General features: G+C 47.8%; 1 protein-coding gene across 8 annotated transcripts in view; it reads right to left on the bottom strand.

Moving 5' to 3' along the window:
* Positions 1-1,211: 1,211 nt before the first annotated feature.
* Positions 1,212-13,788, bottom strand: part of SLC4A4 (solute carrier family 4 member 4) — a 135,390-nt gene continuing 122,813 nt past the window's right edge. For 7 of the 8 annotated variants that reach the window (XM_027889204.1, XM_027889205.1, XM_027889202.1 and 4 more), the window contains 6 exons: positions 10,361-10,429; positions 8,911-9,084; positions 6,803-6,964; positions 4,298-4,394; positions 2,360-2,439; positions 1,212-1,400 (listed from right to left, as the gene is read on the bottom strand). In XM_027889204.1, the coding sequence (XP_027745005.1) occupies positions 2,396-2,439; positions 4,298-4,394; positions 6,803-6,964; positions 8,911-9,084; positions 10,361-10,429 (546 nt within the window). In that variant the 3' untranslated portion in view covers positions 1,212-1,400; positions 2,360-2,395. Of the gene's footprint in view, positions 1,401-2,359; positions 2,440-4,297; positions 4,487-6,802; positions 6,965-8,910; positions 9,085-10,360; positions 10,430-13,788 lie in introns of those variants that run through there. The other variant, XM_027889210.1, reaches the window with a different exon arrangement.

Here is a 13,788-nt window from a genome sequence, read left to right as displayed (position 1 = left end):
CACCAACAGAACTTTGGTTTCACAAGGACCAAGCGGCAGCACGCACCTTCCTCTGCTGCAGGGTTGTCTCCATCAGGGAATTTGCCTGGACAGCTCGGGGATTCTTTCTTCTTATTTTAATGTTTTGGATGAACCTTTTAGTGTGTTCCCTCATGTCCTGGTGAAGCCCAGTTTCCCAAAGGCATGTTTAGGTGCACACACCAGTATGAACACGCTGCAGAGAGAAAATCCTCTCCTGAGGTGATGCTCACTTGGTTCCACCCCAAAATCCTGGGATGCCCATGCCTGGCCTGCTTGGTCCTGCTGCATTGCCGGGTCTGGGGCTGAGAAGCTGAGTAGCCAAGATTTAGGGTAAATTCCACAGACGATGGTGTGGGATGCAGGAGGATGCAGATGACATCCCGTCTCCTTCATAGCGAAGATTAATCATAAAAAGGAAAACCCATAAAACCAACAAAAGCCTAAAAAACCCGGATGCTTCAGAGCAGAAGGTGTTAATGGAACCGATCCAGCCCTGTGCCACGTCCTGGAGATTGTGGTGTGGTGGGTTTGTTTTTTGTAAAAATCACATTATATATGGTACAATACATTTTTTACAGAAAGCCTGGCATCTAGAAATAAGAGGTAGAACTACTCATAACTATATGTTTCCTGCTGCAGGAAAAAAATTCATTTTTCTTTACAGTAATTAAAAAAAGGTTAAAAAAATTGACAAAAAAAAAAAAAAAAAAAGCAGTCATAGGTTAGGCCCCCATAATTTAAACAAAATAATCTAGGAAAATAACACTCTTCCATGTACCTGACGGATTAAGTCCATTAAAGTGTTTCTTTAAAAAAAAAATTGCATAGGAAAGGGACGTTTCCAAACATGCTACAGCAATGGCAACGGTCTGTCTGTGCTGGGAGTGAAGTACCTTCTCCTTTTAACTACAGGTGGGCGTGTGAGGGTTAGCAGCACGTTCCAGCATCCCCGAGCAGTGGGAGCAGACACGGAATCAGCCTGGAGGCTCAGCTTCCTTCTGCCAGACAAACACCGGGCGCGCGACCACCGGCGCTTCCCACGGGTACCACGTGGCATCCTTAACGCTCCTGCCCTCGTTGCAACGGGAGACACTTTGGAGAAGGCAATCCGAGTCCTGGTGTCGGCACGGGGGGGCCCGGAGGGACCGGGGGGGGGCACGGGCAGAGGGGCAGCGGGGTGGCTCATTTACCTTTGCCAGCGGGGAGCAGGGTGCTTTTTAATATTTGGCTAGTGACAAAATAAATTCCATGGAAGATTGGACAGACAGACAAATTACAAAGTAGTTTCTGTTCCCTTGCTCCTCCAGAAATAACCATTGTCTTCAGGCTCAAGTTCTATTCTAATTTGAGGCACAACTTTTACTGGAGTTCGTGGAGGGCTGCGAAGAAGAAGGAAGACAAGGTCAGTGTGGGACAAATTCTGGGCTGTGGGAATACACAGCTGGATTTCAGATAAGCCTCACACATCACATAAGGCAGTCTGAGTTGCTCTGAACAATGCCCATGGTAAGAGATGAGATCACCCATTTCACTGACCGAGGAGCTCCAAGTGTTCAGCACTTTGTGCCTCACAGACTCCCAGAACAGTTTGGGTTGGAAGGGACCTTAAAGATCATCCAGTTCCAAGTGCCTGCCTGCTATGGGCAGGGGCACCTTCCACTAGACAGTTTGCTCCAAGCCCTGTCCAACCTGGCCTTGAACACTTCTAGGGATGGGGCATCTTCCTGCTTCGCCCTGTGCTGTGGCAACACTCCTGAACTGCCACTGAAATAATCCAGATATCGCCACTGGGTTGAATTTCAGACTCTCTCTAACACCTGGAAGCACAGACACGCCTTTGACATTTCAGAGGACTATCCTTGCCTTGGTCCAGATCCAACTCCTGGTGCTGGGAAGTCCCATGTGGCCCCAAGGGACTGAACTCTGGGGAATTGTTACTTAACTCCTTGCTGCAATTTATTGTTTACTCTATTTTCCACTACAAATATGGGAAAATGGATTATTTTCCTTTAGCACTGCCTCTCTTGACTCCTCCCAGGAGGAATCCTTCTGTCTTTCTCCTGGTCTGCCTCCCAAACCAGTCCTCAGTGCTGCAGCCAGGGTCTATCCAAGGCCAGTGGAGCCTTCACATCTCCCACAGGTTTTCCACTTCCTATCCCAAGCACTGAGAGGGCTGGAATAATTATGGAATCAACTTGTTCATAATCACTTCAGGATGCTGCAATCCAAGGCAGGGAACATTCTCCAAGTGTTTTTTTTCAAGAATTCCCTATAGCAAACTTCAGGTGTGCTGAGGGGGAGCAGGGATGATTCCAAAGCGCATTTTCCAGGTGCTTACCTTGGCATGGCGTGTGATTGAAGGAAAGGAATTGTATCAGCACGACGTGTGGCGTTCAAGGAATGTTGGTGATTTTTCTCCTGAGGGGGGGAAGAAAGCCTGGGCTGTCATTGATGAAGAACTGATGGCTCCTCCAGCTCTGCCTCAGTTTCTCCAACCCTCATCCATTGGCAAAGCTCTTTTCCTGCTGCCTGTCAGATGGATTCACTCCACTCCTCTCTCTCTCTCTCTCTCTTCTCCAAGATAAAAACTCTTGAGGTGCCAACAGGCCCAGTTTTCCAGGAGTTTCCCCACTTTTAGGGCTGGACACTTACCTTGAATCTACCCCTCTCAGTTACCCTGTGATCCCACTGTCACACTCACATTCCTTGAGAGAAATAGGGTGGCTTGTTGCCTGGACTGGCTTCTCTCCCCTGACCCTGTGGGGAAGTGTATTCTCTGGGAATAACAGCCCTACTCCTGCTCTTGCTGGAGAAAAGCTGATGTTAGCGATATTATCTGGAATATACTTTGGATTGCAGAGCACAGCTACATCCAAGGACAACACCAGAGTGGTACTGAATTCTGGTTGTTTTTTCTACTCCAATGGCTTGATATGTTTAATTTTTTTTTCCCATTGTTTCTCATTAAAAAAACAACAAACCAAATACTTGATTATAAAAATGTACCAATACACAAACACAGCTTGGCTCATGGATGCCATCTCCAAGGGCATTCCAACATGGCAGAATTAACTTTCCCCTAACTATTTTAGCAATAAAGCTGTTGAAAACAGGGCATCTGATCCTAAAATCCTGTGGAACAATATTTAGGATGCAGTTTGCTTTTAGCATATCAGAGTGTTTTCACAGAATGAGGAGGATGTGTGGTTGCCTGAGGCTGATTTTGGATGGTTTGCTGACATCAGTGAAACACTGAGGATATCTAAATAACCAGGAAAATGTCTCTTTTCCATTACTTTTGTTTTACAATCCCCAATCTCTAAGCGTTTCTGTATCTAAAACTCACAGAGCAATGCTCAGTGTTGCCCAAGGCCTCTCTATGCCACCAAAAGGAGAGACTTTCCCAGTTCTTAAACCCTAAGGATAATTTAAGGATTTATCATCTAGGGGTTTAGTCCTCCTTCCAGGAATTACCAGTCTGGCAGCAGCAGTAATTTATTACTCTAATTTGTATTTCTCCCCTCCCATCTCACAACAAAACAGCATATGACACCCTTAGTATATTAAAAAGTCAGCCCGAAGGCAAAAAAGGCAAGGTCAGCTGTGATTCCTCACTTAAAAAGAGGAAAATGTAAAGTGGGAATGACTGAAAATAAAGATTACAATCAGCAATTATGGGTATTAACATGAGAAATTAAAACCAAGAGAAGAGCACAAAAGCAAATCACCTAAGAAGGGAAATACGTTAATGACCAACTGATCCCTGCCTGGGCAGCTTAATGACACAAATAATTAATTACTCTGTTAAGTGCTGATTTTTTTTTTTTTGCAACTGCTTGGCACCTAAGGGAACAAACAGTGACAGGACAGCGCTGCAAATCCAGAACACCAGGCTCAGAGGAAAAAAATAAATCCCACCATCAGCAGGTTAACACCAAGGGGTAGAGGGGGAGAGGAGAGGAGAGAGTGGGTGGCCAGGAGACCTGTCAGGAGCTGGAGAAAAGCACTTAAGCTGGAGGCACCAGAAGGAACAACATTGATTTTGTAACCAGCAAAGAAAAAACAAAAACAAAACCAACCAAAAAGCTCACAAAAGCAAAATCTGTCATAAAGCAGAGGCCTGGAAATTAAAAAAGAGAGAGGAAAAATAATAGAACAAGAAAAAGTACTTCTCAAGTAAAAGAAAAGATTTTAAAAAAAAAATTACTCTAAATATTTATATATTTGTAGTGCAAGTCAGAGTCAAGCAGGCATGCAAGAGGTTAGTTCTACTCACTGTCGGCAGGTTTGCTATCACTTAGGAAAGGTTCCTGCTCCATGATGTCCATTGGTATTTTAATACTTGGGACTTTTTCTGAGTAGGGGCAGTCAGACTGTGAAAGAAATGTGTAAAAGGTCTTAGAACATTTCCACTGCTCTCTCTCTTATCGTCTCCCACACATTAAAATTATCCTTCACATAGTTTCTGCAGGAATGGGGAAAAGAAAAGAAGGAAAAAGAGAAAAGCCTCGTCCAGCTCAGTTGCCTGGTGGATTCCACTGGTTCCCCACTGCACCCCACTTCCCCTCGTCCTCCACACTCCAAAAGTAAAACAGACTGAAAGGATAATCTTGTGGAATTGCAGATCAACATAAATCTTCCCCTTTCCCACCCCACCAGCTTTTAAGACACCATCCCATTCTGCTTGGAGTCGGCTGCAGGAAATACAGATGGAAAACGGATTTGTGGGCAGACACAGCAGGGCCCTGGCTGCTGGGAAAGCTCATCCAAACCTTTTCTCCCACTGGGATTTCTGTAAAACCCCTTGGTTGTTCCCAGTTGCTCTACAAGGGCAGAGGTTCTGTATGCTGGGCAGGCTCAGCAACCCCTCTTTAACTTGAGTCAAACCCAGTCTCAGTTACAACTCTAGTTCATCAATTCCAGGACCCTTGGAAGGATTTGGTATCCCTGGCCTGGCAGGGGAAACAGCAACCAGGTCAGGAAAAGGCAAAGGGAAAAGCTGGGGTACCAGCAGGACTTACACCCTACTGCCTTCTATCACCCACCTGCTCACGCTTAGCAGACGGTACTTGGAATTATTCTGCTTTTTTAAAAGTAAAGGGAGGTTTTCATAGCCAAGGAAAGGTTGATATTGCCTAACTTGGCAAAGGCAGGAAGGTGGGATTTGCCAGAAACACTGGGACATCTTTGTTCCTGGAGAGAACCAGACCCACAATGCCAGGGTGAAGGGAGGAGACCTTCCAGTCAGGGCAGGAAAACACTAGAGAGGCCAGAGAATTGCTCTCCTTGGATTATTATTCTTAACTTATTTTTTAACATAACTGACATCCAGTGCCTTCTTTCATATTCCAACAGCAAGATGTTTCCTTGGGACTATTTTTATGAGGCTGAGGGACAAGCATAACTCAAATAAAGCATTAGCAACGCCCAGCAGTTCCCTTGGCTGAACTCGGACCCGTGTATTGCCCCCCAAATCCCACAGGATTAACCCTGTGGGTGGATATTTCTGGAAGGGAAAGAAGGAAAGTAATCCAACCAGTAATGCCCACAGCTGTACGTTCAGGAAGCTGGTGAAAGCAAGCGCTGAAAAAAACCCAACAAGAGTTAAGAACCAATGTTTTGCATAAAATCTCTAACCCATTAGATTAATTACTGTACCTGGAATTCAGGAAAAGCCTGTGAAGAGAGGAGGTAGCTTAAAACATACAGGACAGAGGGGAGCCATGGCTGGAGCTGCTGTTTGCACACCAGTCAAGAGGAGGGGATGGAATTAAACCTTTGCTGATTACTCAGCAGGGCCTCTTTTAATCTCATTCTGCTTTGCACAAATTTAGGTGCTGAAGGAAACCCTCACCCTGGGAACTAAAGGAATGATGGGACAGGGGAGCTTGCTGTCTGAAGTAAGAGGCAATCCTCCCCGCTGTTTTTCCTGCTGTGCCAAAATGGGATTCTTTCCCAGCTTCAGGGGGCCTTCCCTCTCCCTACATCCCAGGAAAAGCCCTTCCTCACGGAGCCTGGGTGGATACACGAGCACAGGTGGTGATGCCGTGCTCTGGACTCGCCATGGAGTGTGTTTAGCACTTCAATATAAATTTAAAGGATTTGAGTTAGACCTGAGCAGGGTAACATTTGAAGGCACCAGGACTGTATTTCTTCTTCTTATATATACAGTGAGAAACAGAAGAGTCAAAGGCACGTGGGTCATTTTTCGCTATTTTAGGACATGCTGCAACCTGAGGTAGGACCAGAGTGTACAGCAGAGGGCACGGGTGCTCAGGAAATATTTAGGTGATGAGTATTACCAACAGAAAGCAGTCACATGGTTTTTTGTGCTTTTAAAAAGAGCCATTACAAGAACAAAAAAAAAAAAGAGAAAGAAAAAAAAAAAAAAAGGAAAAAAAAAAGAAAACCAGAAGGACCAAAGGTGCTGGTGAAAAGCATTCTCCTCCTAAAACGTAAGAGACAGCGATGGGGAGAAAGGCGGAGGAGGTAGCTGGAGGAGGCAGGGTGATGAGAGGCATTCTAGCAAGGGGCATGACATCCCAGCAGGTCCCTAACGCTCTTGGCAAGTGTGATCTCCTTCCTGGCAATGCACAAACCACCCACCACAGGTTGGAAAAGGGAAGGCAATGTAGGAAAGAAGTTTTCTTTGGGGTCTGTTTGCTGCAGCAGCAAAAGACTGAGCTGTCAGCTCTGAAAGAGCACTGGGCAGGGGCATGGACTGTGCCCGGGGTTAGGTAGCTAGGGAGGAGGAATGTGACAAGAGCAGAAAGCTCCTTACATCATCATTGTCACTGTCCACACTGCCCTTCTTCTTTTTCTTCTTCTTCTCGTCCTCTTTCTTCTTCTTGTCCTTTTCTGGAATGACGTCGTCAAGAAAGCTTAAGTCATGCTGGGAGAAGAGGTAGTCCATGGCTTTTCTTACTGCTACCAGGGCCAGGATCTGCAAAGGCAGAGAGGGACTCCCAGTCACATTTTTTACCTTTCATTGGGAACACTTTCCCCTCAATGCTGCTTCTAAGCCACGTGAATTCTGGCTGCAAAGGAACATGCAGATAAAGTGGTGAACACCTGGGAACACCTCTGTCAACTGCAGAGGCTGAGCTGTGACTGTTTCACATCAGAATAAACAGTGGACACAAAACAATACTGTAATCACTCAATACTACTGTATTATAAATAATGAAGAGACAAAAAATGAGCGTTTTCCTTTACTTTTAGATACAGGTTTCCAGGGCAGTCTGAGTAATAAAACTTGCCCTCATTTCTCACCGCTTCCCCAGATGCAAGGGCTGTTTAGAAATCAGACAAGGGCCAATCTATGCTCCCAGAGTTTGCAGAATAAAGTTTACTCAAATTATGGCTGCAGGGAACTAGAGGAAAAGCTTGTTCTGTGCAAGACTGCAGTCGAAGGCACTGGGAAAAAAGGAAGGGATGTGTCTCAAATGGATGTTTACGTGGACACTGGGTCTGACATCTCCATCAGATCCCACACAGGCTTTGCCAAGGGGTATATGCACAGGCTGGAAGCTGTAACCCACTCCCAACAGGCTGCCTTCAAGGAGAAGTTTGTGCCAAGCAATGGTGACCAACAGCACAAACAATTCCCAGGAAAAGATCTCGAGCTTTGACTTGCGTAACTTAAGACGCGATTACAGACGCGAGGAATTACTCAGGGAGTGGAGAGATGCCACACAGACACCCGTGATCATCCCACCATGAATTACTGCTGTGTTGAAATGCCTTTCCTCCAGATAAACAGGGAGTTTGCTACTGTCTGGATCCTCACAAATTAGGAGCTTACAGTAATTTGGTTACTGAGTGCAGATAAGTGAGGTTTTGCCATCAGATCCAGCTCCATCGAACTGTGGCTGTGCCTTCCCTGAATTTACACTATTACAACAAAGTCTGGCAGACCTAGGGTTCACTCAGATTCTATTATGGGCAAAGAGATCTTAGATTCAGCGTCCAAGAGCAGTGCAACACAGTTATGAAAAAGCAATGGAACTGGAAAAGTGGGAACTGCTGATATTTAACAGCTTTTACAGGAGCATGTGTCCCAGAAGGAACATTTGGAGGATTTTTTTACTTGCATCACCTTTTCTCATTTCACTAGCTTGTCCCTGATACGAGTTCTGCCCTCCCTCCTTCTGTCCCTTAAATAAGCACTGCAAGGGCCTGCCCCCACAACTGAGATTTTACTTGTCCCTAAACCTGAAATCAGGTGACCCGGGGGGACCAAATTTATTTGGGAGTTTCATAAAGCTTTGCCTTTGCAGCAGTCTGAGCTATCTCCAAGCCAGAGGGTGCCTGTGTTTGTAGCTCCAGTAATGATCTGAATAATCACCATCTGATGTGAAACAACATTAGGGTCTTTTCACTCCAGTTCAAGGAAAAGAGACATTCCTTTTTTCCCCTCTAATCCTTTCCCTCCCTCTGGCACTCCTCTTAGCACTGAGTCTCCTTCTTGATTTTGTCAATTTGTGCTATTTAAAAGCCAGGGAGACATTTTGTATCCTGTAATTAGTGTGGACTAAAACAGGAAAACTGCTCCTCTCCTTGGTTCATGCAGCTCAAGGAGAAAACACTGCAAATCTAACCTTGGCAGCCAGGAACAGTCAACACTAACTACACCTTTCTGGGAAAAAATTAACTCTCCAGGCTCGTTTTCCTCCAGAGGATTTATGTAAAGGCAGGCACGGCCACACTGACCCCGTGCAGTGCTACACCAGTCCCATGAGCAGAGCCCTGAGCCAGGGATTTGGCAGGGAGAGAGGATGGGTTTGCCCATTTATGGGAGGGAATGACTGTGGAAGGTGCAGGCTGTGAAAGGGAGGGATGTGAGGGAGGAGGGAGGGAGGCAGAGATGCGATGGAGAGCATCACCTACCATGACAGGGAATATGATAGCAGCCACAGTGGATTTGAGGATCCAGAGGAGGGCCAGGCACACCACCTGCAGGAAGGTGAAGAGGTGGACCCTGCGCAGCGGGACGTGGCGCAGGTAGATAAAGTCAGGCTGGTGTTTTAGAGGCATCAAGAGCAGCTTTAGACGATCCATGAACTGCAAAAGAAAAGAACGGGACAGTGAAATGAAACGCAGGACGCACAAAAAAGAGAGAAAACAAGGTGAATGCCCGAAGCAGGGTCAGCATCACACTCTGGGGCACTTCTGCTGCCCTCCCCTGCCCTGGTCCTGCCAAGGACTTAGGAAAAACTTAGGAACAGTGCTTTTCTTTTCCCCAAATAAGTCAGGAGCAGAGGTCAGCAGAGGCGAGGGCAGACACCACACTGCCAGAGAACAGAGCAGCACCTCGCCCAAGAGCGAGGAAGACGGGCAGCTTTCCCAGCAGTGCCCCTTTGCCCTGTGCTGGACCGGACAGACTTGGAGTTAAACCAAAATGGGGATTTCTTATGCAGTGAAAAACACCCTTGGCTGGGGGAAAACAATCTGCCCAGTCCCTCAGCCACCTGGGCCAGGAGCAGGGGAAATTCCCTCCAGGAGAGCCAGCCCCAGGGCCAACAGGACAATCCCCCTGTTGTCCCCTGCCCGAGGCGGGCTCGCTTCCCACTGCCAGGACCAGATGGATCCTGCACCAGTGAATGGAACCCAGGGCTGTTTTGCAGAACCCCCGAGGGAATTCTCCTGGAGTGCACAGAACAGGCAGTCCCTTCCCCTTAGGGCACAACCCAGCAATAAAAGAAAGGCCATATTTAACAGGGTGCCAGAAAGCAACAAAACCACTTCCAGCCTCCTTGGGCCAGCTACAGGCGCTGGGCATGAGAACGGTTCCTTACATAAGATTTCCTCAACGACAAAGAGAGGGGCTTGGCTTCCCCTCCCCAGAGAACAATGTTCCCGCTCGTTAGCATTGCAGAATAACCCCACTGCCATAAATCATCCTCCTTGTTCGCCTGCAGTCTGTGGCAGAGGACCCGAACCACCCTGGGAGCAAGCCCGAGCTGGGGAGGAAGCCTGTGGAATCCTGGAATGGTTTGGGTTGGAAGGGATCTTAAGGACCATCTTGTTCCAATACTCCTGCCACGGACAGGGACACCCTCCACTGGACCAGGTTGCTCCTGGATGGACCTGAGTCTTCACAAAGCACCTGAGACTTCACAAAGTCCTGGCAAGACAGTGCCTGGACTTGGCCACTCTCCCTCCATCTCCACCTCAGGACACCCAGGTTGTGCAGTGGTTGTGACAGCTGCCACCCTCCCTGGGTTTCTTGGGAAGGAAGATGAGGCAGTGAAGAGAAAGGGAAAAGCTGTAGGGCTGGGGGAGAGCTCCTGTGCTGCTTAAGGACTGCCACCTTCTCCGTGATGCTGGAGGGACTCACCTGCACGCCGTTGAGGGACGCGACACCCATGTAGAGGAAGACACCGTAGAGCACAGGCATGGGAATGAACTGTGGGAGGAAGAGCAGGAGAAACCAGGTGAACAATCCTCTCTGTACACAATGAGCTGTCAACATGTGGTGGGATGTCAGTCCCAGCCTGTGATCAATTCAGACTGCATCTCTGAGTGGACAACACGGAGGAATAAAACCATGTAAATAATAACGCAAAACAAAGCCAAATAAATAATAATAATAGATCCTTCTGCTGTGTTTGAGAGACACAAGGACATTTGTGCAATCACACCCTCCCAGTTGGGCAGGACTTGGATGTCTCGCCAAGAACCACAGGGAATGACGGCAATCAGTCAGTGAATTAAGGAAGAGGTGGGGAAACACGTTCCAGCGAGCTGCAAACTGCCTTTCACCTCTGGCTTTGTGGTGAGACTGGAAGCAGAGGGCAGAGAAGGAGAAAAGGCAGGGTGATCCTGTGGTTTGCGGTATTTCCCAGGTAACAAGTGACAGGACAAGAGGAAACGTTGTGCCAGGGGAGGTTTAGATTGGATATTAGGAAAAACCTCTTCATGGAAAGGGTTGTGAAGCCCTGGCACAGAGTGTCCAGGGCAGTGCTGGAGTCAGCATTCCTGGAAGAATATGAAAGCTGTGTAGGAGTGGCACCTGGGAACATGGTTTAATGGTGGGCTTGGCAGTGCTGGTTGGACTGGGTGATCTTAGAGGGCTTCCAACTGAAACAATCCTGTGATCCCACATCCGGCTCAGTAAGCCACGCAAATCCACGCAAAAGCTTCTTCTCTGGAGTCCCACCTCTGTGACGACAGTCATGCCAACCCAAACTCTGCCCGCTCCATCTCTCACACACATTAATCCCTAACTAATCCCAAATACAGGACTGGGAGTTCTCTTCTTCACTGCCAGGATCCATCCTTTCAAAATAGCACTTTCTGCTCCCCTGAGTGCTCAGTGCCACCCACTCCTCCATCAGGCACACCTTCCTGTGGGAGCGAGGAACACCTCACACACTCCCTGGAATGGGGCTCTGTCCCCCACAGCAGAACTGTGCAGCCAGCCTGGCGTGACAGGAACGGGGATGCTTGAACAAACCACAGGCAGGAGCTGAATAACAGCCTTTGTGGGATTTACTGGAGCCCAAGGGGGACGGAACGAGCTCCGAGGGACTGCCCTCATGCAGTGCCGGGTGGCCGCCACTGAACGGCAGCCGCAGCACAGCCACGGCGCGCGCTGTTCCCAGAACTCCTGTGCTGGGAACGCTCCCCTTCCAACCTCTGCACGGAGCTCGATAAAGAGGTAAATAACAGGGCAGCTATCCAGGATTTTAGCATATTCCCCACCACCTTATTCATCATTTCCTGCAAGCATTTCCCAGGGGGCACATAAGCATCGAAGTCACCTGGCCACGTGCCATTCAAAGTGTTCCTGCCTACATTTTACCCTTCCTTCCCAAGTCTCATTCCCTATCACCTTCTGCACACTTCTGGATTGCTAACTCATCCTTTCCTTGGATTTATTTCCTTCCTCTGATGAGCCATGTTGGTAATGCCCACTAAAAGGGAAATGTTTTCTCCACAGTGGGGGTCTGCCATCACCACTGTGGGTGGGGTGGGGACCCAGTGCATGGTTCACAAAGCTGTGGGGTGACCACAGGATTCAAAGCCCTCACTGGATCTGAGCGATGAGACAAGACAAGACAACATCTCCAGCAATCAGAGTTCAGCTTTCTAGTTCATTTTCACTGCTCTCCTCCCCTTTTATTTATTTCTGTGGGTTTTTTTTTTTTAAATATGAAAAATGCCCAAATATTATTTCTCCATTCCACGATGATTAATCCCATAGATCATCCCGAGGTGAAACCTCAGTACATTATCCTGCAGAGCAGCAAGTGGTGCTGTCATTTTGGAAGACTTTCTCTTGGCAAAGCATTCCCTAGCGATGGGGCTGCTGGCTTCAGCACTCCGACCAAACCTGCTGTGGGCCAAGGGGATTAAAACTGTATTTATAGGAAAGTGCCTGTCACTCTCTCAGCAGGGCCGAGGATGTTTCTGTGGAGATCTGCCACGGCTGAGCAGAAACACCAGCGACATCCAAAACCAGCACAATCACCACAAAGCCCCCCGAAAACAAAGCTGGGATTATTCCATGCATTGCCTGGTTTATTGAATTTGGGATCGTCAGCGTTCAACTCGCCTCTGGCAGGAGAAGACTGAAATGTTCTGCAATGCATTTAGCAGAGCAGCTCCCTCCAGCAGGACCCTGCCACTGGAATTTGCTAAAGGTCCTGAAATGCTGCCAGGTCCTTCCCGCTGGCACGTGGGCCAGGAGCGTGCCGATTTATCCTCGGGCGTCCTCCTGCGAGGATCTTCCCCACACGCTGTCTTAGGGGAAGCACAGGCAAAGAACTAATGACTGAAGCAATAACAGGGGAAATAATAGACCCTGGTGGAACAGAGGAAGAGGGATCTTGCAGGGAAAGGTCACATGAACTAACAAACAGGATTATCACGATCAGGCATTAAATTAAGGGCACGGAAGTGCCTGTTTGTGCAGAGGCGGAAACTGTTACCAAGACATCAAAATTCGAGCTGTACAAACAACCTTAGAAATGGAGAAGAGAAACACACTGGCTTTGGAAAGCTACTGTCTCCATTCTCTCCACAGGCAGCATTGCTGCTCCTTGCCTGCCTCCTCCCCTCAGGCTCACATCTCACTGTGCCTCGCAGCCCCTGTGGCTTCCAAAAACTCCTCTGCCTCCTCCAGAAACTCTCCTGCAGACACCCATCTGCTCCATCCTGGAGTTACAGTGAATGGTGACAATGGTTTGACATGTTCTGCATCTACCATCGGCCTCGGGATCCATGGAGAAGGACTCCTGCAGCTGGCATCTCCCACTGGACTGCATGTCTGTGCTTGGCACCGTTTCCATCACCATTCCCAGAGTAGGCTGTGTCCTCCACAGGACAGGTTTTCCAGTTCCCTTCTACAATCTAATGATCCACTAGGGATGCATTTCTCTGTGGCTACATGCCAACTTATTTCTGGTCTTGGAAAATAGCAAGCTACCTAGATCCATGAGCAGCACGTCTGTCCAGAGCCTTGGTTAAACTCACAGGAAAAAAAAGATTCAGGAGGATGAAGAAATGCCATTTAATTACACTACTTCCTCCAGAAACATGTTTTCCATACTCCTGAGCTTTGTCCGTGCTTTGTTTTCCCTAAAATGCAGCCATGGCAAAGGCACAAAAGGAATCATAAAAGAAAAGGAAACTTAACTTTATGCAAACATGGAAGAATAATCTTAAAATGAAAAAAAATCCCAGCGCCCAAGACTCCCAGCCCTGAACTCAGTCACTATTCCAGCACACTACAACCATGGGGATTTTGCCTTCCAAAAAGTT

The sequence above is a fragment of the Empidonax traillii genome, unplaced genomic scaffold (genome assembly GCF_003031625.1).
Source record: "Empidonax traillii isolate 1590-97213 ecotype Southwest subspecies unplaced genomic scaffold, ASM303162v1 scaffold255:size705445, whole genome shotgun sequence".
Classification (NCBI taxonomy): Eukaryota; Metazoa; Chordata; class Aves; order Passeriformes; family Tyrannidae; genus Empidonax; species Empidonax traillii.
This window is presented reverse-complemented; position numbering and strand designations above follow the sequence as displayed.